The sequence below is a fragment of the Notolepis coatsorum genome (genome assembly GCF_963971535.1).
Source record: "Notolepis coatsorum genome assembly, chromosome: 6".
Classification (NCBI taxonomy): Eukaryota; Metazoa; Chordata; class Actinopteri; order Aulopiformes; family Paralepididae; genus Notolepis; species Notolepis coatsorum.
In genome coordinates this window covers 63148047-63171212 of record NC_140170.1, presented here as the reverse complement: position 1 = coordinate 63171212, position 23166 = coordinate 63148047, and the positions used below count along the sequence as shown (strand labels likewise).

The 23166-nt window shown below is 42.4% G+C and overlaps 1 protein-coding gene across 1 annotated transcript in view; it reads right to left on the bottom strand.

Annotated features, from left to right (window-relative positions):
* Positions 1-8381: 8381 nt before the first annotated feature.
* Positions 8382-23166, bottom strand: part of nuf2 (UF2 component of NDC80 kinetochore complex) — a 30938-nt gene continuing 16153 nt past the window's right edge. Inside the window, exons 8-13 of the mRNA XM_084316220.1 lie at positions 22873-22935; positions 21902-22039; positions 15221-15361; positions 12758-12933; positions 9874-10009; positions 8382-8856 (exon numbers count right to left, since the gene is read on the bottom strand). Coding sequence (XP_084172346.1) covers positions 8734-8856; positions 9874-10009; positions 12758-12933; positions 15221-15361; positions 21902-22039; positions 22873-22935 — 777 coding nt within the window. The 3' untranslated portion in view covers positions 8382-8733. The remainder of the gene's footprint in view (positions 8857-9873; positions 10010-12757; positions 12934-15220; positions 15362-21901; positions 22040-22872; positions 22936-23166) is intronic.

The window sequence follows — 23166 nt, the reverse complement described above, 5'->3', positions numbered from 1 at the left end:
ATAACTTAGAGGTAGTGCTGAATAGACTCTCAGCTGCAGGACTGCGTCTGAGAAGAGACAAATGTGTGTTCATGGTACCAGAGGTTGTTTACCTGGGTTACCGAATTAACCACAAAGGGATTCAACCAGTGGCTGACAAGGTACAGGCCATTGTAAATGCCCCACAGCCGACTGACCAGACACAGTTAAAGTCTTTTCTGGGCATGCTAAACTATTATCACAGGTTCCTGCCAAATGTTTCTACCATATTGGAGCCACTACATGAGCTTTTGAGAAAAGAGACCCCATGGAGACGGAAAAAATTTCAGACCCAGGCCTTTGAGGATGCAAAAAAGTGCCTCCAGTCTGAAACATTATTAGTGCACTTTGATGAGACAAAGCCGCTCTACTCATCTTGTGATGCATCACATTACGGCGTCGGAGCAGTTTTATCACACTGGTTTCCAGACGGCTCCAACAGGCCAATCGGATACATGTCACGGTCACTGTCATCAGCAGAACGGGGATATTCACAGCTAGAGAAAGAGGCGCTGTCGATCATTTTTGGTCTTAAATTCCACCAGTATCTGTTTGGAAAACACTGCACTATTGCGACTGATCACAAACCACTACTAGGCCTTTTGGGAGAGAGAGTAAGGGCATCCCACAACTCGCGGCAGCCAGATAAGATGGGCATTCATTTTAGCCGCTTATGAGTACACCTTGGAGTATAAGGAGGGCTCAAGAAACGGGAATGTAGACGCACTGAGCAGACTCCCACTGCCCATAAAGCCCAGAAATGTACCACAGGAGGAAGAGGTGGTGCTGCTTATGGAGCATATGAATGGTACACCACTGCAGGTAAAACACATCCGGGACTGGACTCGTCGGGACCCTATGCTGTCCGCGTGAATACTTTAGGCAACTAACATGTGCTTCCGCTTTGCTCTGATTGGCCCACTGACCCCACGTGACGCTACGCTCGTTTTCGCCCGCACGCCGGTAACGCAAGCGAGCCTTGTAATGTTAAGCGACCTACTCGCGGAAATGGGAATGTACATATTTATCAAAACAACTACCAACGCGATTCACTCTACCAGACAACTACCAGATTCACTCTACCAGATTCACTCATAAACGTTATATAACATAACGTTATATGCTGTTATTTCGCGTTTTATTCATAACGTTATATGCTGTTATTTCGCGCTTTATTCATAACGTTATTTCGCAACACAGCCCAGCTGTCAGAAACTGTACATTGAGGGGGTTTGATTCAAAGCCCTATCGAAACTGTCTTGCACTAGTATAAAGCATCAATGTGCAGAAACTGTACATTGAGGGGGTTTGCATCACTGTTTACACTCACGCCTTACTGTACCATGTTCTACATATAGAACCCCATCTCATGCACCGGTTTGAATCAAAGCCCTATCGAAAAGTACTCAAGCTCTACTGTCTTTAACTATAAATGTTTACACTCCCCACTTACTGTAGAACATGGTACATGAGTATATAGTAAATAGAGATGTTGCACTTGAGCACCAAATGTACAGTGTACAGTGCCCCCCCCACCTACCCACTGCGTCACTCTAACGTTACCTCACCGGCAACTTATCTAATTTAACAGAAAATTAAAACATCTTTTCAAAATCTTTCTTCACATCTATATTTGTAAATTCCACATAACCTTAGATCTTGTTCTTTAAACATTACGTAGGCCCCTTACCCGCTTGCGAATTTTTAACAACAATCCGACGGTCGCAACATATTTAAAACACATAATTCATCGCTAGTCATTACACGCCAAGACGCTCGTATTTTCAAACCTCTTTGTCTAGTTTAGCGACACGACACGACAATTCAACATTACTTTTACAGTTATACTGTTTATTAAAACACACGTATTTAACAATGACCTCAAGTACTTCCTATTCATCAATAAATGAGGCAGAATACACAGTGACTGTATCCTTTTTTGTTTATTGCACTTGTTCCTGCTGCGTTCCTGCTGCAAATGGAATCAAAGATGGCGGCTTTCTGTTTTCGTTCTACGCTCGGTGCGTAGAGCTGCTGGGATTCACAAAGGAGAGCGCTGGCCAATCAGAGCAATGCGGAAGCACATGTTAGTTGCCTAAAGTATTCACGCATCCTGTCCAGAGTCCACCAGTGGCTGTTGCAGGGCTCCTGGCCCTCACAGAGCACCGACCCAGAAATACGGCCTTAAAACGAGACGACAACATGAACTGAGCGTAGAGGACGGGTGCATCCTGTGGGGAAGTAGAGTGATAATACCACCACAAGGAAGACAAGACTATGATCAAGGAGCTTCATGAGGCTCATCCAGGGGTCTCAAGAATGAATTGGCCCACAGTTATGACATGTATGCAGATTTAGAGTCAGCCGTGCGCAGATGTCATGCATGTCAGTTGAACCAAGCCGCCCCAGCAGCAGCACCTTTACACCCGTGGGAGTGGCCAGACCAACCTTGGATGAGGCTGCATGTGGATTTTTGTGGGCCAGTATATGGAAAGATGTTTTTAATAGTCATTGAGGCCTACTCAAAGTGGATTGAGGCTCACCCAATGCAGTCTATTACTTCATCCATGACAGTGGAGAAATTGAGGAGCATTTTTGCCACCAATGGAATCCCAGCTGTCCTGGTTAGTGATAATGGACCAAGTCTGGTCAGTGCAGAGCTCAAACACTTCCTAAAAAAGAACGGCATAAAGCATGTGACAACAGCACCATACCATCCGTCCTTGAATGGCTGTGCTGAGCGTGCAGTGAGGGTGTTCAAAGAGGGCATCAAGAAGATGGGGGAGGGTAGTGTGGAGACAAAGCTATCCAGGTTCTTGTTTTAAGTACCGATCAACCCCTCAGACCACAACCGGAGCTACGCCAGCTGAGCTACTCATGAACCGGAGAATCAGAACTCAGTTGGATCTAGTGCGTCCTTCACTAGCGAACAGAGTTGGACTAAATCAGGACAAACCAAAAGAGCAGTCTATGTGAGATTGTACTCAGGCCAGAAGTGGATTCCTGCAACACTCACAGAGAGGACCGGTCCAGTATCTTGGGAGGGTGACACAACAGGACGGCAAGCTGGTGAAACGCCATCAGGATCCATGTTATGATCAAAACACCACGCAAGCAAGTCTACCAGAGGAGAGCTTTTCACCACAAGAAGCAGTCCATCCGGGGTCAGAGACTCCTGCACCCGAGGCAGTCGTGCTGAGGCCTCCGGAACCAGGTCCGGAAATAGGACATCGTTATCCAGGTAGAGTTAGGCAGGCACCCACTTATTTCAATGCAGGGCCAGAATAATCCCCATGGATGTCTGGAGGAGGGCCAGTCTGCCTATTGCTTAATAACAGCGGAGCAGTGCTGCCGTTGCTTCCGCGTTTTCCCTGATGGGCTGCGACACGCCCCGCGGCAGGCGCGGCAACCGCAGAGCGGAGCGGCAGAGCTTGCGGAATTTTGTAACCGCCCTAATCCGCCATGATTTTCATTCGGCGCTCAGCTCACCTGGCAGAGCAGCGGTCCTGCAGTCCTGCGGTCCGTTGTTGACGAGTTCGAATCCCATGATATTTTTTTTTTAACGTGATTTTTTTTTTTTTACGTGTATTCTTTCGCCGGTTAAGGTTAGGCATGGTTAAGGTTAAGGTTAAGGTTAGGCATTGTTTCGGAGTTGGTTAAGGTTAGAACGGTTAAGTTTAGGCGCTGTTAAGGAGCTGGTTAAGGTTAGAGTTTGTCTTAGAGAATGGCAATATTCTTTCTATGGTTAAGGTTAAGGTTAGGCATGGTTAAGGTTAAGGTTAAGGTTAGGCATTGTTTCGGAGTTGGTTAAGGTTAGAACGGTTAAGTTTAGGCGCTGTTAAGGAGCTGGTTAAGGTTAGAGTTTGTCTTAGAGACAGCCTATTTCCGCACTGCCGCTCTCCCGCGTTGCCGCGGTCACATGGTCAAATTGTCACATTCTTGCACTGCTCCGCTGTTAAAAAGCAACACGCGGCCAGTCTACCCTCTACCCCGTAGCTATTTATTTTTCAAGACTATGGGGGAAGGGATTGTTATAATGTGAGTTACTTCTCATTCAGGCAGTCAGACATTCACCTGCAGGTCCTATGAGGATCCTACTTAGGTAGGATAATGAGTAACAGCTGTGTGTTGCATTGAACCTGTATTGCACTTGACAGCTGGAAATAAAGATCACAAAAGAGCATACTGAATTCTGCCATCCGGACACATGCCATTTGAAATATGATTATAGAATATAAAATATCAGGCCTAAAATAGTTATGCGATTAATTAGATTAATTAATTACAAATCCTGTAATTAGATTAAAATGTATCGCCTGACAGCACTAATTATTAGTTAGGTTTATTTTCATAAACAAAAAGGTCTTGTACAAAACTAAACAAATTGAAAGTCTTTGAAAGGTGAAGAAACTAGATTAATAATTCTATCTCTCTCTTGAGACAGAGCACAATTGGAGGGGGGCTTCCCACCCTCCAGAACATTTACAACAAGCGGTGCAAGGGGAAGGCTAAGAGAATTATTAAGGACTCGAGCCACCCGAACAACTGCCTCTTTGAACTGCTGCGGTCAGGCAAGCGATACCGGAGTCTTAAGGCGAGCACAGAAAGACTCAGAAGAAGCTTCTATCCCCAGGCCATCAGGCTGCTAAACGAACAATAATCACTATGCAACAACCATCAAATGCACACAGCACACACACACACTGACTCAAACAAACAACACACTGCAGCACCCTCTCCACACTTTAGATCACACAAACACACTTACACTTTATATTTATTGATAAAGGATTTGCACTACAACTCGTACACCTACTGTGAATTGTACCTAAATTGCACCTCGTCCCATTTCTCCATTTCTGCCTTGCACTATATAGTATTGTATATTAGTACACTGCACAGTATTGTATATTGTATGGTAACTACGTCTATTCTGCATCGAACATTGTACATATATCTAAACTGAACACTGTGACCTCATTTTTTTTACTTCTAATTTTACTATGTTATTTTATTTCATACTTATCTTGTCTTGCACAGTCTCTGGAGCGCAACAGTAAGAAGCATTTTGTATAAAAGTATTCTGTACTTCTGTATGACAACTATTAAAGAAACTTGAAACTTGATGGTTGCGGTCTAGCTCCCTAGCTGAAGCCTGTCCTGTTAGCCGGAGCTAGCTATCTCCTCGTGGCCTCCCTCCCTCCCCCACCCTCGAACGAGGTTGGAGGGATCGCTGCTGTCTCGCTGTCAACGCTCGTCTGCCTCGAACCCACAGCTTAATGTCTTAAAGTCTCCATCTCTCGCGATGTCCAACTCTCGTTACCGTGCCCCCCATCACTTCTAACTTAAGTGATGGCCAGACTGTTAAATCACCTCTGTGGATGATGACCTTGAATGGGCTCTCTGCCATTTCTTATCTCTCCCACACGGTCTCGTACAGTCTCTAAGTTCAACACACACAAACCCAGAGGAGATGTCTGTCTCAGCGTTTATAGTGTAACAAGTTTAAAATAATATCTGTATGTTATAATAACCAAATGAAAATCATTGATTTCCTTCAATAGATACCAGTTTCCTCTCTGTGCGTTCAGTAGAAAGCTACCTGGCTGCACTTTAGCCTAGCTTAGCACAATGAATGGAAGGGTTTAGTGCATATATGCAGTGCATATCAATCAACAGTTTATACATTTATAAATAAATAGAAATTAAAACATTAGTAAATATGCCAACATTAGCAGGGTTGCTAGTTTTCAGTTGTAGTCCCTAGATGTAGCTAGATGTTTAAGCCAGAAAAGAAACAGAAACATAGGACATTAAACAGTTTAAAACATATTCTGTACATTCACTCTCTAGGCATTCGTGCATCTATAAAAAACAGTGGTACATCTATAAAAAACAGTGTAAGTAGTCAAGTCAAGTCAAGTCAAGTCAAGTAATTTATTTATAAAGCACATTTAAAAGCTCAAGAGCCAACCAAAGTGCTGTACAGGGAGAAATCAAAGCTATACATGTATAACCGTATAGGCAGGCACACATATACATAATCATAAATCACATAACCACAATCAGGACAGTCAGGCTAGTGGGCAAGCATACAGGGGCTGGGCAGCTGGACTGCGACGTGACTTGCCAATGGTCACAGACCTGATTTTGTAACAGCCATGATTTGAGTGTGTGTGTGAAGGACCCGAGTGTATTAGTACTGCGGATGTGTGATGGGATGGTGTTCCAGAACTCTGCAGCTCTGATCGAGAAGGCTGATTTGCTAAATGCGCTTTTTCTCCCCAGGATGATGAGATTTCCCTCTAGCACTGTTCTGGTGAACCTGCTGCTTTCTGTTAAAAACTGTGAGAGGTGGTGGGGCTAGACCGTGTTGGATTTTATATATCAGGCTGGCATCTTTTAGTTTCAGCATGTTTTCCCAGCTTAGCAGGGCATGTTTATGAATTGAATTAATTGGTCATATGGTTTTGCAGGTCTGAGACCAGCTGGTTATGCAGTATGTCAGATGGGACATAATTACTGAGTTGAAGTAGAGTTAGGCTGTTTCCATGTTGAGGCAGTCTCGGATGTATTTAAAGTTGGCTATTTAAAATGTTACGGCGTGTGACTTTTTTTTACCCCTTTTTTTGAAGGTGAGGTTTGAGTCCAAGGTTATTCCGAGGTATTTAAAATATTTGACTACTTCAAGCCTCTCCTTTGCAAGTCTGGGTCAGGTGTTACAGATGATCTTTTTTCAAAGAACATGCAACTGTTTTCTTTGCGTTGAGGTGGAGACAGTTTTCTGAGAGCCATTTTACTGTGCGTGCCATTATTGCGTTCAGTTTGTGTGCTGCCTGGGTTTTCACTGGGGTACAGTGCCGGTTAGCCTAGGCATTGTCCAACTAACACCTCTCCCGAAGGCTAGGCCGCTTTCCTTCATTGTGCTAACCTAGGCTAACGTGCAACCAGATAGCTTTCTACCGAACGCACAGAGAGGAAACTGGTATCCATTTTCTTGTCTCTCTCGGGAGAAGACGATAAGCCAATTTCCCAAAATGTTAGCGTGTTCCTTTAATATCCTCTATTTTGTATCGGCTGGAGGCGTTATGACACAAAGGAACCCTTTCCACACAACCTGCTTTATCAACAGAAATAACTCCACGTTGACCCTCTCCTCTCGTTATCGAAACAAATCCCACGCTGGGGGGGTGGGAACACAAGTTCTCTTTTTTAATTATTTTTATTCGTTTTCATTATTCAGTGTCACATTACAAAACACAACACACATAAAACCAGTGCCAATATCACATCTGCTACATCTTGCACTTCTCCCTCCCTCTTAGAGATAAGTTCTCCAACCTATATAAGGGGAAATACTTATAAAAAGCAACTTACAAAAGATATGCACACTGCAAAAAAGAGCCATACGGATAGTACGGTACGTCATGGTAGATATTTAGATCACACAAATAGTCTGTTTGTAAGGAGTCAAACATTAAAATTCATGGACTTAATCAAATTCAAATCTGCACAATAAAAAACAAATTACCAAGCAACATTCAAAAAATGTTCATGGCTAGAGAGAGTGTTTATAATTTTAGAGGGACATTAGCTTTAAAGCAACCTACGGTACATACAACTCTTAAAAGTATGTGCATTGCATTTTGTGGGGCATCACTCTGGAATGGTCTGGATGCGAGTATAAAATTAAGCAAAAATATCAATACATTTAAAGGTAGTTATAAACAAGCACTTATGGACACATTTAAGAGAGAGGAGCTTGAGCAGTAATGTGACTGCCTATTATTATTTCTCATTTGGATATATAAAAAAACTGTACTTTTATTTTATTTTTTATTATATTATTTTTATTTTTATTAAATTATAATGTCAAATATTGTAAGGAAGGGGCAGGGCTTGATACGTTGTTTTACTTCCCCCTGTTTTTTTTTAATCTTTTTTCCCCCTCCTTTTTTTCCCGATTTTTCTCCCATCCCACTGTTAGTCGTTATGCCAATTCCCAACCCCCTTCCTGGTTGTTGCGCACTTTCCCCTACTGCTTTCCTCCGACGCATGTGCAGCCAGCCGGCAGCCAGCCTGGCCACGCAGATTCTCACTGAGAGAGTGTAACGTGTGGGAGGCCGCACTACCTCTCTCCAGATCCTACCCTCGCTGAGCAGGCGCCCCGACCGAACTGTAGGGGTCGCTGTCCACAACGCCCAGGACCCACCCGCCAGCTTTCCCCACCCCCTAATACTGCCAATGGACCTATCTCAAACCCTGCCCTCTTTTCTTGATCCTCCAATCACAGCTGTCGCTTACCTCGGACTTCCTCGTACAAACAAAGTTTGTCAGAGGTAAGCGACAGCTGTGATTGGAGGATCAAGAAAAGGGGCAGGGTTTGAGATAGGTGTAATGCCAAGCTGGTGACAACGCCGGGAGCCGGATTCAAACACGTGACCCCAGCGTCTCCAGCGTTGGTGACGAACGCAATCTCCGCTACGCCACCTCACCGCCCTCTTCCCCGTTCTTCTCGAACACTTATTGTATGGAAATAGTCTTTGACTATTTACCTTTTTGTTTTTAAACTTGTTTTATGTTTCTATGTTCGAGACAAATAAAAATCAAATCAAATAAAAAATTTCACCCTTTAAAATAAAGATACATGGATACACACTTATACACAATACAGAGAACAATGTATATATATATACACACACACTAATTTGTAGCTTAAATAGAGAAGTATGAGGCGTTGGATGGCATTTTGCTGACATCTTTCTTCACCTCTACGAGGGACTTTTCAACCTTCTTGTGGAATTGATCCAAAGACGCAGACAGGCGGTCATAAATAGCCTAGACACAGATAACAACATAGTTATCATACAGAGCCTAGACACAGATAACAACATAGTTATCATACAGAGAACAACAGTTATCATACAGAGCCTAGACACAGAGAACAACATAGTTATCATACAGAGAACAACATAGTTATCATACAGAGCCTAGACACAGAGAACATGGTTATCATACAGAGAATGTAGGAGACACACTGTGATGCTACCTGAGCTGTATGTGATGGAGGAGACACTGTGATGCTACCTGAGCTGTATGTGATGGAGGAGACACTGTGATGCTACCTGAGCTGTATGTGATGGAGGAGACACTGTGATGCTACCTGAGCTGTATGTGATGGAGGAGACACACTGTGATGCTACCTGAGCTGTATGTGATGGAGGAGACACTGTGATGCTACCTGAGCTGTATGTGATGGAGGAGACACTGTGATCCTACCTGAGCTGTATATGATGGAGGAGACACTGTGATGCTACCTGAGCTGTATGTGATGGAGGAGACACTGTGATCCTACCTGAGCTGTATGTGATGGAGGAGACACTGTGATGCTACCTGAGCTGTATGTGATGGAGGAGACACTGTGATCCTACCTGAGCTGTATGTGATGGAGGAGACACTGTGATGCTACCTGAGCTGTATGTGATGGAGGAGACACTGTGATGCTACCTGAGCTGTATGTGATGGAGGAGACACTGTGATGCTACCTGAGCTGTATGTGATGGAGGAGACACACTGTGATGCTACCTGAGCTGTATGTGATGGAGGAGACACTGTGATGCTACCTGAGCTGTATGTGATGGAGGAGACACTGTGATGCTACCTGAGCTGTATGTGATGGAGGAGACACACTGTGATGCTACCTGAGCTGTATGTGATGGAGGAGACACTGTGATGCTACCAGAGCTGTATGTGATGGAGGAGACACACTGTGATGCTACCTGAGCTGTATGTGATGGAGGAGACACTGTGATGCTACCTGAGCTGTATGTGATGGAGGAGACACTGTGATCCTACCTGAGCTACCGCTGTGTCGTTGCTGCAAACGTCCCGGATGTTCTGCATCTTGGTCTTCAGCTGCTGGGAGTCCCTGGTTATGTCTTGGATCTGGTCGGCCATCTCCTCACGCTTCTGGTGCACCTGGTCACACTGCCTGGAAGACGCACGAGACGGGCAGGAATGGGTTAATTACATGGACAGGAATAGAGGTTAAATGGATAGTTCAGATTTTTGGAATGACACTGAAGTAATAACTAGAGGACCATATTGAATATCATGATGACACTGAAGTAATATCTAGTAGGGATGTGCATGACTGACCAAAATCATTTTCTGAATGAACAATTACTGTTCTTAACACATTGGGCGCCGTGCATTGTACCCATCATTGGGTCCAGTCTGCCACCGCTGTAAGCCTATGGAGATGTTTACCTTCTTTGCAGGGCTATAACTTTTTAAATATTATAGCTATATCGACATTACTATGGCCCATTCAACATCGGGTATCTATCGTTCCGGATGTGGGAACGTTATATTTTTTCATTCATACATTGTTGTGTTAATACCATCAAGAATAAAAGTATGTTTTTAAGGTTTTCTGCTGCAATTCCAAAAACGCGAGTTATAGGCCCTGAAGCATATGATAGATTATCGATTGGCGTTTCTTTCCTATACACGCTATATTAAAAAATTCAAATTTATATGATCGGTGTACATTATGCTTCATCATGAGTGAAGGAAAGGGGGGGGGTCGTTTATAATTCCTTGATCGTCAGTAACAGCTTTATTTAGTATGGGTTGATATGTTGAACAGATGGATTGCCGTGAAATGAATAAACAATCGGGCTGAAAACAACATTATATTCCTCTTACCGTTCGCCGATGAGACTGGAGGAAAAATATTCCAATTATTTGACGTCTATCTGCTAGATCCATTTCCCGTTTGTATGACGCAATAAACGCCGAAATCATATAGGTTATTGCGTTTCGAAAGCGATCCGATGCACTCAAGTGTTTGTCTGGACCCACGTAACAAGATATTACTGCCGGAGGGATTTCCTCGATGCACCAGCGCCACTTCTGGTTTGGCGTGGAGTGTAACTCGCCTGATCATCCACCAGGCGGCGGTAATGAGGCATTGCAATATCAGACAGGGTGCCGCTGCAGTCCCGGAGGGAGGCTGGATGAATTATGAATGCCATGGCGAAAAAATAAAATATTGATCCCAACAACGTTGTTTATTAGTTGTTGGCGTTTAACGCATGGCGGGCAATAACGAATTATCACGTGGTTGGCGTCCAATGTGTTAAGACCGAATATTTGAAAATATACCCCCCCCCCCCTTTCCGATGGCACAGACGTAGCGGGCACACACACAAGTATGCCTTCGCGAGTTGGGCCAACGTCTCATACTTCGTCTCGTTCACCTTCCAACAAGCAAGGGGATCCAAGTGGGGCGGGATAGACTTTTCGTCGCAGTATTGGCTGAATTCCATTTCAAGCACTGTAGATGTCTCCGAGCGGTACTCTTCGCCGAATAATGTTGCAAATGCAGACGCGCTGTCGTACCGAGGTCTTTCGGCCGCTTCCTCCGATGTCCCCGGATCGCGGCCGTCAATGTTCTCTGGTACATCGGTGCTTTCAGGTACGGCTGAGATGAGCTCCTGAACCCTCTCATGTGAAAGGTGCGTGTACCGTTGGCTGCGCTGCGCTGTGCTGTGCTGTATCGCCCTCTCTTCACTCAAAGTTTAAATATCCAACAGATGGCGGTGTGAACAATAAAAATTGTTTTATTCATCATCATTTACTGTACAGTAGTATTAGTCTATATTTTGGTTGTAACTAAAACATTCGGTAAATCTTTTTTAGAGGAACATTGAATATCATGACACTGAAGTAATAACTAGAGGAACATATTGAATATCATGACACTGAAGTAATAACTAGAGGAACATATTGAATATCACAACACTGAAATAATAACTAGAGACACATATTGAATATCACGACACTGAAGTAATAACTAGAGGAACATATTGAATATCACGACACTGAAGTAATAACTAGAGGAACATTATTGAATATCACGACACTGAAGTAATAACTAGAGGAACATATTGAATATCACGACACTGAAGTAATAACTAGAGGAACATATTGAATATCATGACACTGAAGTAATAACTAGAGGAACATATTGAATATCATGACACTGAAGTAATAACTAGAGGAACATATTGAATATCATGACACTGAAGTAATAACTAGAGGAACATATTGAATATCATGACACTGAAGTAATAACTAGAGGAACATATTGAATATCATGACACTGAAGTAATAACTAAAAACTAAAATCTCATTAATAATACTTTAACCTATTGGTAAACAAACGTATTGCTGAAAATATACACTATGACTGCGGTTGTGACATGGTTAGGGTCTTCACTCTTGGATACATTTGGGGGGGGGGGGGGGAACGCTACTTAATGTCATACAGTCTGGAGAGCGATTTATGACGTGATGTCATTTGCGGTCCGGCGATGGGACCGCTCGGGCAGAAGAGGTTACGGTCTCCAGAGTTTGCTCTGAACAGGGTGAATCTGCATTTTGTTATGATGCCCCTCCAGCTCATGGAATAAACTCCATCAGGCCTTATAGCTTGAGATTCTCCCCTCTGTTGCAGAGTTTAAAACCTTGATCTCCAACATTTGTCAATCAAGTTGTACGTGTTTTAATTGATTTGTTATCTTTGCCTCATCTCGTCGTCTCATTGTTATGATTGTATAATATGCTTTTTTGTGCTCATTTCTGTATGTACACTCGAGGTGACTCTAAATGAATGAAAACTCAATTGCCTTTAGAGTTTAAATAAAGGTTTGAAATGAAAAGGCAGTAATACCCCAGGACTTCCTTATTGTGGTGGTCCTTCATCTCCCTCTTCTTCAGCCTGCGGATCTGCTGCTTGGACTGCTTGTCCTGCTTCATGCCCAGAGCTCTCTTCAGCTGGCCCTCCTCAATCATCAGGTTTTTCAGCTCCTTCTGCTGCTTCTCATACAGACCCTGCAACTCCTGGACCTACACGTGTGCACACAGCCACACACAGACAATTCAATTATGTAAAACCAACAGTGGTTCTCAAAGATGAGGAGGGTCTAATGGCGGCACAGTGGTGTAGTGGTTAACACCGTCGCCTCTAGGGCTGACCTTCGAATTTTTTATTCAAAGCTTCGAGATAAATTTTTTTTTTATTATTATGTTGTGGGACTTGTACAGCACTTTGTTCAACTTTGTTGTTTTTAAATGTGCTCTATAAATAAAGTGGATTGGATTGGATTAATTAATTAAATGAATAATGAGTCTGGAGCTGCGCTGCCTGGGTGGCTGCTCTCCGTTACACAGCCAACAACATTACATAATTATGTTGCAACCTTCGTCTATAAAGCAAACAATTATATAAATATTTATATGTAGTTAATAGAGACAAAGGCAGAATTTTTTATTAAGACATGTTTTTATATGTGTCGGGACACTATAAAGAATATAGAGAATTGTCAGTGCTGTAAAGTTTCAACCTTTTTAAATCTTAGACAAAGGAAACACTTTGCTTTCATGAAATATTGTAAGCAGTCATTTGAGGCTTTATAAAAACAGCACAATGAACACAAATCTGTCAGTGCCGAGTCCGACCTCACCTTAAATAACAAACGGCATTGTTTTTTGTAATTAACAAAGAGAGGCAGAGTAGATTTTGCAGGGGAACAAATAAAGAGAAAATAAATAGATTTTTTATTTTATATATTCAAATTTTATTTTCCCATTAGAATCCCATGCCCATCGAACGAAGCTTCGAAGTATTTAAGACAGCCCTAGTCGTCTCACAGCAAGAAGGTCCTGGGTTAGATTCCTGCTTGGGGACCAGGTTGCCAGGTGGGGTTATCTCCCAGGCCTTTCTGTGTGGAGTTTGCATGTTCTCCCTGTGGCTCGCAAGGGTTTCCCCTCCAGAAAAAGAGATAAACCCAATGGAAAAACACAACAGATCGCTAACGCTGTCGTGGCGGACAGGAAGATCGTCTGCTCCTGGCTGCCCATGGGGAAAGGACGGGATGGGTCAAGCGCAGAGAGGCATTTCAACGGCGACCCAATGCATGCGTGTGTGTGTGTGTTCCTGTGTGTCGCCCATCTTACATGTGTGTGTGTTGCTGCATGACAAATAAAGACTACTTCTTCTAATATTGCCTCCCACTGCTCATTTGCTCCCCTTCCAGTGTATAGAAATGTAAAGATTGTATTGACAAGTTTCAAGTTCAAGTTTCTTTATTAGTTGTCATACAGAAATACAGGATCCTTTTGTATGAAATGCTTCTTTCTGTTTTGCTCCTGAGAGTGTGCTAGGTAAAAATAGATAATTATAAAAAGTATAATAAGTATAACATAGAAAGTCAAGTACTTAAACGAGTGTAAACAAGACAAAAGACTGCTCTCCTTCTCTTCCGTAGGTCTCTCGGTTTCTACCTCCACGTGTGTAGTTATTAGACCCTGGTGCTACCTCCACGTGTGTAGTTATTAGACCCTGGTGCTACCTCCACGTGTGTAGTTATTAGACCCTGGTGCTACCTCCTCTTGTGTAGTTATTAGACCCTGGTGCTACCTCCTCTTGTGTAGTTATTAGACCCTGGTGCTACCTCCTCTTGTGTAGTTATTAGACCCTGGTGCTACCTCCTCTTGTGTAGTTATTAGACCCTGGTGCTACCTCCTCTTGTGTAGTTATTAGACCCTGGTGCTACCTCCACGTGTGTCGTTATTAGACCCTGGTGCTACCTCCTCTTGTGTAGTTATTAGACCCTGGTGCTACCTCCTCTTGTGTAGTTATTAGACCCTGGTGCTACCTCCTCTTGTGTAGTTATTAGACCCTGGTGCTACCTCCTCTTGTGTAGTTATTAGACCCTGGTGCTACCTCCTCTTGTGTAGTTATTAGACCCTGGTGCTACCTCCTCTTGTGTAGTTATTAGACTCTGGTGCTACCTCCTCTTGTGTAGTTATTAGACCCTGGTGCTACCTCCTCTTGTGTAGTTATTAGACCCTGGTGCTACCTCCACGTGTGTAGTTATTAGACCCTGGTGCTACCTCCTCTTGTGTAGTTATTAGACCCTGGTGCTACCTCCACGTGTGTAGTTATTAGACCCTGGTGCTACCTCCTCTTGTGTAGTTATTAGACCCTGGTGCTACCTCCTCTTGTGTAGTTATTAGACCCTGGTGCTACCTCCTCTTGTGTAGTTATTAGACCCTGGTCTTACCTCCTCTTGTGTAGTTATTAGACCCTGGTGCTACCTCCTCTTGTGTAGTTATTAGACCCTGGTCTTACCTCCTCTTGTCGCTCTTGACCCTCGATCATGACGCTCTGCAGGTCGTCCAGCAGTTTGTACATCAGCTGGATGTCGGCCTCGTTGTGCGTCACGCCCTGCACTCTGTCCTGCAGCTCCACCACGCGCTCGTCTGCTCTCTCCTGGTAGAACCCACAGTCACAAACAGTGCATTTATATAACAGCTTTTATTTTTTTATTTCTCCATTTCAGAAAAACAGCAAAAAACATTGACCATAACAGAAAGTACACAAAGGTGCTGAGTAGAGGCAAGAGACCCAGATGGGCCTATACGGGGCCTCAACTCATTAAATCATTGGATAAAAAAAAAAAAAACAAGAACAAAAGTAAAGTGAAATAAGTTCATAAAACTATTTTCATAATATTAAGATAATAATACGTTAATAATAATGATAACAATAATAATCAAAGTAATAATAATAATAATAATAATAATAACAAAAACATTAATAATTAGTCTAAACAAATTTACATGAAACTGTAAAACAAAGTGACATTAATGGTTTTATGAGATTGAAACTATTCATTTAATAATGTATATTTAAGATTGGATTTGAGTGATGAAATGGATGAGCAAATTTTTATTATGGAGGGTTTTGAATTCCAAATAGTAGGCAGTGGCGAATATTCATGACAGCCAAGTTTTTGTTTATTCGTCCTATTGCTTAATTATTAGCCAATAAGATTCGAGCTGGGTTGGGCTTAGCGCCTAAGCCTTAACAGGGCCCAGCTGGGTTCTAGGTAGGGGAATATATTCTAATTTAGCTTCTGGCCAATCAAATCACATTAAAAGCTAAACGTGACCAAACGTCATTGCCTCGCGGGCACTTTTGAATTATCTAGTACTGTACATAGCGTTGCAATCATGGAAGGAGGAGATATTGTCGACTAGCTGGCTTGCTAGCTAACATTATGTAATGTTATGCGAGCATTGTTTGATTGAAAACTTTATTAACGACGCAATTAAGGATATAGCACTAGTTAGAGGGGAAATTCGGATTCCTCTCTCAGATTCATTCATTGAGCAGCAACTTATTTTTCGTCAGCGGGAGCTTTACTGGGAACCAGCACAGAACACCACTGGATATTCTGATTTAACAACAAATCTATCTGTCCAGGAGGACCACATTGACCAGGTAAGCCTGCAATGCATAGGCTAGCTTGGTTGCTAACTAACGTTATCAGGCTAGCTTGGTTGCTAACTAACGTAACCAAGCTGGCTTGGTTGTAGCCCCTTTCGTGACTGCGATGCAAGCCAGGGGCTCGAATACGCAGTCACTTATTCCTCCGTAGTAGCCAGGTTAATTTGCACCACCAAGCACTGCTTAAAAGCTAGCGGTGGGTCCAAAATATATCAGATATAAATTTCAAAAGGTACCCAGCGTTCCATTAGGGTTTCACACACACACGGGCGGGGTTTGAAAGCTCGGCGTTGCTAATAAACATTTTAAATCATTTTTATAAACAGGTCAACACTGCTCAAAACGGCTGTATTTCCGTATTTGGCTGCCTGGTGCCCCATCACAGCGCATGCGCATCATGCACCCAACGCAAGTTATGATTACTAGGGATGCCCCGATCGATCGGCCACCGATCGTTATCGGCCGATAATTAGTATAAATATGCGATCGGGGAATTCCGATAATTAGTCATATTCGCCGATCGCGGAAACTGATCAAGTGGATATCTCACTCGCTTGTCTCAGACGCACAGGACCTGCAAACTGCTCCTCCTCCCTAGCCCCGCCCGTACCCGTGTAGAGTTTGTAAACACAGAGGAGGCGGACCTCCTCTGCTGAGTCTAGATAGTGCATTCGACCTGAGCTAACGTTAGCTACCTAGCTATCGTTACTGTTTAAACAAAATTACCCAGTCAACTATTCACTTTTAGTAGGCATTGTCTAACGGTATTTAGCCGGCTAGCTACTGATAGCTCCGGATATCAACAAATGCCCCAGAAGTCTAGTGGTCCATGTTGATATCTCCGTTAGCTTGCGTTAGCTGACGTTAGTTCACCGTTCAAAACGAAATGTCCGATTGAACTAAATAGTTGTCTTAACGTCATCTAGCCGGCTAGCAGTAGCTACAGATAGCTCCTGATATCAATGTCTTATATCAATGTCTTATCAATGTCTTATAACATCTACCGTACTTTTCGCACTATAAGCCGCACCTGACTATAAGCCGCAGCAGCTAAATTGAATGATGTGTACATATATAAGCCGCACTGGACTATAAGCCGCAGGTGTTTTAATGTTTAATTACCATATGTAATTAGCATTGGGACACAATACTGTCGGACAAATAACAAGCATTAACTCATTTACAAGTTGTATTAAGTTTAGCAAATAAGGGAACAGATAAATAACATTTCAATGCAGTCAAAAAAGCAATATTTAGATGTTTACACTTTCGAGTTTGGTCACGTCGAGTCACATATAAGCCGCACCGTTATATAAGCCGCAGGGTCGAAAAATGGGGGAAAAAGCTGCGGCTTATAGTCCGAAAAGTACGGTAGTCGGCCAGCTACCGATAGCTCCTGACATCAACAAACGCTCCACAAAGTCTAGTAGAGACGTGTATGCTACCCGTTAGCTCACGTTAGCGTAAGTTAGTTCACCGTTCAAAACGAAATGTCCCATTGAACTAAATAATTCACTGAGGCGTTGTATTAACGTTATATATCCGGCTAGCAGTAGCTACAGATAGCTCCTGATATCAATGTCTTATAACACTGATTCGATGCGTATTCGAGCTGAGGGCTTGCTGAGCACAGTTAAGTAACGTTATGCCAATAGGGTCCAGGTGCAGCGCCGGAGAATCCTGGCCGTAGCTCTGCTCGAGGCTACTCGAGTATAGGTCCAGGTGCAGCTCCAGAGAATCCTGGCCGTATGCTGGAGGCTACTAGAGTACACACAGACAGTGGAGCTTGTTGCGTGGTGGCGATGTCTCGCAGATAATACAAGTACAAGTCTAATTATTAAGGCTGTCAAATATATCGCGTTAATATCGCGTTAACTCCCGATTCTATTAATGCCACTAATTTTTTTAACTCAAGATTAACTATTAAAAAAATAAAATAAAATAAAAAAATTTACTAGACTTCACTCAGGTGTATTATTGATGCTCTCATTGATACTATGTTTGTTTCTGAAGTGTGTGTGTGTGTGTGTGTGTGTGTGTGTGTGTGTGTGTGTGTGTGAGAGATATAGAGAGAGAGGGGGGTGAGAGAGATGAGGAAGGGGCAAAAGAGAAAAAGATCTGGGAGAGTGTGTGTGAGGGAGAGAGGGGGGTGTGTGATTAATCAGCCCTTGTGTGTGTGAATGTAACAAGTTCCTAACGTTTTCTTTCCCCTATTATTTCATGCACACTTTATTCATTGTTTTAAATTATTCTTTTCTTTTAAGTTATTTTGTGCATCACTGTTTTGAATTTGATGCAAATTTGCAATGCATGAGGGTCATCCTTTTGTGTTAAATGGCTGCACAAAGCAAGCATTTGTTGACTCGCATGTTGATAAGAGTATTAAAACTTGGAACTTGAAAAAGATCTGTTTAAGGTATAAAAATTTTTTTTAAATAAAAATGCGATTAATTTGCGATTAATCGCGAGTTAACTATGGACAATCATGCGATTAATCGACTTAAATATTTTAATCGTTTGACAGCACTACTAATTATATAATATATATATTTTATAAAAAAAAAAGAAAAAAATTATATAAAATAATTTTTAATTTCTTTTTAATCAAAAACTATCGGTATCGGATCGGTATCGGCCGATATGGCTCACGACGATCGGTGATCGGTATCGGTGGCAAAAAACGTGATCGGGGCATCCCTAATGATTACAGTGTAAGGTAGTAGTAGTTATGATTACAGTGTAAGGTAGTAGTAGTTATGATTACAGTGTAAGGTAGTAGTAGTTATGATTACAGTGTAAGTTAGTAGTAGTTATGATTACAGTGTAAGGTAGTAGTTGTTATGATTACAGTGTAAGGTAGTAGTAGTTATGATTACAGTGCATCGCAGTCACGAAAGGGGCTAGGTGACTGCGATGCAGTATGGCCGCCTAGCCACTGTACATGGTGACTGGCCGCCGAGCCACACTGTACATGGTGACTGCTTGGCTTAAATATATAAAAAAGAAAAAAATGAATACGATGAATATTGTTTGATTGCCTTGTTGGATATGAATGAATACTGGAGTTTGATATGAAAATAATATGGAAAATAGGAAATAAATCTAAATTAAAAGTGCAGTTAAACATAAAAATACATATCTGGTATACATTCATATCAAAGATTGATAGTATTTTAAGTTGCTTAAAAAGATGAGCAGATGGTTCATGGTGATTAGTAGTGGCAGCTTTTTTTTTTGTTCCTCACATTCACCCATTCACTCACATTCACACACCGACGGTGGAGGCGACCATGCAATGTGCCGACCTGCTCATCGGGAGCAATTAGTTAAGTGTCTTGCTCAAGGATACTTTGACACGCGTCGCTGCCCGGGAGGAGCGGGAATTGAACCGGGAGCCTTCAGATTACCAGACGACCGATCTACCCTCTGAGCCACTGTCGGACCCCAGTCATCACCAATGAAATTCACTTTTAGTGCTAATGAAATAGAGCAACAGAGGTCTGAACTTGGGTTGAACTTGTGTACTCACATTTTTCCGTAGCAGTTGCAATAAAAAATATAAAAAATATATTTTTTAAATAGGTATAAGCTGGAAAACACAGCGGATCCATAGCCTGAAGTCTTATGCCCAAATTTGATACAAATCTTTAATTCTGTAATTTATATGTTCAGTGAAAAATGTAACCCGAGCCGCTAGAGCAGGGGTCCCCAAACTTTTTCCTGTGAGGGCCGCCTAAATATTAAAGGCAACCAACTTGTGTCTAACCACGCCCAACTTGCGTCTAGCCACGCCCCCGCGGCGACGCGGCAGCAGCAGAGCGGCAGAGCGGAGCTCATTATATGCCAGTAACCGCCCCTTATTCAGTATCCAGAAATAGCTCAATTGGCAAAGCTCTCTCGCGCTGCCGTGGTCACATGGGCGTATTGGCCAATCAGAGAAACGCTAAACACAAGTTGGTTGCCTAAAATATTCACGCGTGAGGGCCACATAACTGTTCCCTTCTCTGGTGGGGGCCGGGGTCAGTTTGTAACAGAAAAAGTGTGACGATCGCAGGGGTGCCTAAACGTAAACATTTATTGTTTTCCAGAAAGCCACACATAACCAAATATTAATAACCCTTTCCAGGATCTTCACAGAAAAGAAATTCAGAAAATAAATAATAACACCATTAATGAAATAAATAACACTATTTATGAAATAAATATACAGTACCTACAGACCACCTAGCTCTAGCTCTGTACTATTTAAAAGCACAGTGCAGGACACACTCAAAGGTTATTGCACCTCACAGATGGCATTGGACATGTATGACAGGACAAAGGCCATATGTAATGGCCTTGGGATTGAGGAACATACTACCAGCCAAAGGAGGAAGCAGAAAAGGATGGACGAGTATGTAGTTGAGTCATCTTGTGGCACAAACTCAGACCTCAGCTCAGGAGATCAGCTGAGACAGAGACTGTTCTATCCAGTCCTCGACAGAATGCTGCAAGAGCTTGAGAGCAGGTTCTCATGAGTTGGATAACAACTTATGAGAGGCATACAGGCATGTTGTCCAGCCTCAGACCAGTTTCTCTCAGTGGAATTGCTGCATCCCCTCACCACACATTACAATATCCAACTACTGCCAGAGGAGATCACAGTTGCAAAGTGTTTCCTGGCCAGGACAGGCAGAGATGCAGTACCTACTATCCAAAGTGTCTTTTCCCTCCTGGATGATAATAATAATAATAATGCATTTTATTTATAAGGCGCCTTTCAGGACACAAAAAAGTGCACAAATCGGTGAATGAAAAAATTATAGGATCAAATGAAAACTACTTCTTACTAAAAATGGATGTTTAAAAGTACTAAAAACCAACAAAAAATATTAAACATTAACACACAGACAATGGGGATGCTGCCATCTTAAAAAAAAAAATACTATTATTTTAAAGCTCCGCGGCTCTAGGGGGCCGGGCCAAATGTGGAGGCGGGCCGGATCCGGCCCACGGGCCGTAGTTGGGGGACCACTGCGTTAGACGCTCGCAAAGTGTCAGTGGGCATGTCGGACCGAGCGTGGGCCGTTGCGTGTTAAGATGTTAAACTGGTTATAAAATGTGACCAGCCACACACAATTTATTTATCTTTTTTTACATTATATCAAAGTACAAGTTCTTACCTACAAAATAAGCCATCACTTGTACAAATCGGGCAGATACTTTTCAATCTATGATCTAGTCTTATGAACCATGTCACTAACACAATTCCTATTTGAGAGCAATGGGCCCTCAAAAGAACTGAGCCATTATTATCAGCCAAAACTTATAAATAGTACCACTGAGTAATAGTTCTAATCAGATGTACAGAGTTGTAATATCAATATGTACAGTGGGGTGAAATTACTTTGGTCAATTGTAAGTTGTGGGCATATAGTGTTTACTTGGCTCCATTGTCATGTCAGAAGATGCATGAATGTGAAGTGAATGTTTTAACCGCTGGCTGTCACCACGAGGTCTCCAGGGTCTCGTTCTACTCACGATGGAGCTCTTGATGTTCTTCACGTTCTCCCTCATCCTCTCCATCTGGTCCTTCAGCTCTTCTGGAGACTCTACGATCTGAGACTGGAGTCTTCCGTTGTCCTCCTTCAGGGTGCTCACGTCTACCTTCATCTGAGTCTGGTGAATACGTTCAAACATGGCATCAAAAGATGCACACATGCACACGAATGTTCCTGGGTATGGAACATTTTTAATGATGCTTTGTCTTCTTGAGTTCACTATTGTGATATATAACCCGACCCCTAGTCAGTAGTTTACAGCAGTGACCATTGACCAAGACATTTTAAATTAAAAAAAATATATATATAGAAAGTAGGGGTGGGACGATACATCGATATATCGATCTATTATCAATTATCCAATAGGATCGATGCAACGTAAAAAGATCAGTTCATATTGCGATACTCTCGATACTTTGAAAATCGTTGTAGGAACGGTTTGGAAGAGGAAGGGGTTTTAGGTTGCGTGTTCCAAAAAAATTTACTTAAAGTTTAAAGCTCAATATATCAAAACGTGGCACTTTACAGTGAACAGGGGGTATATTTGTATTAAAAACAATAAAAACAATTTTCATTTAAATGTCTGGAAGAGCTCAAAAATTAAAATGTCAAAAGATATTTCCGTTGCCTTTTTTGAGTTGATCTAAATGTTACAGATTGTGTTAAATGGGCATATAATATCGTCTCATATCGATCGCAGGCACCTGAATCTAATCGTATCGTGGCAGACTTTGTGATATCGGCAAATATCGTATCGTTGTCCAAAGAATAGATATCGTATCGTGATGAAACTGGTGATTCCCACCCCCAATAGAAAGGTCAGTTTTATCAATCTCCGAATTAAAATACACCCTCAAAATTTGTTATTTTTCATACCAGAACAAAGATCAACTTCTCATAATAGTTATTGTGGTGAAAAGAGATTAAATGACTCCGTGTCATAATCCATACCAGTTTCTGTGACTTCTTGGCAATTTCGGTTTTCCGCTCGGCAACAGTCTCCTTCAATCCATTCTAGAGGGGAAACATAATAACTTTAGCGTGACGGACATCATGTATTAGAATCAGGGGAGGAAATTAGGCCACTTTACTCGCCAAATGCGAGTATTTTTTACGTTTGGCGAGTAATTCATGAAGAGCACTCGCCAGTCTGGCGAGTACTTGTAATTACAAAACAAACAAAAAAATCATTCTGCAATCTGCTGATTCGCTCACTGGCACAAGCCGAACTCTGACTCCCCCCTT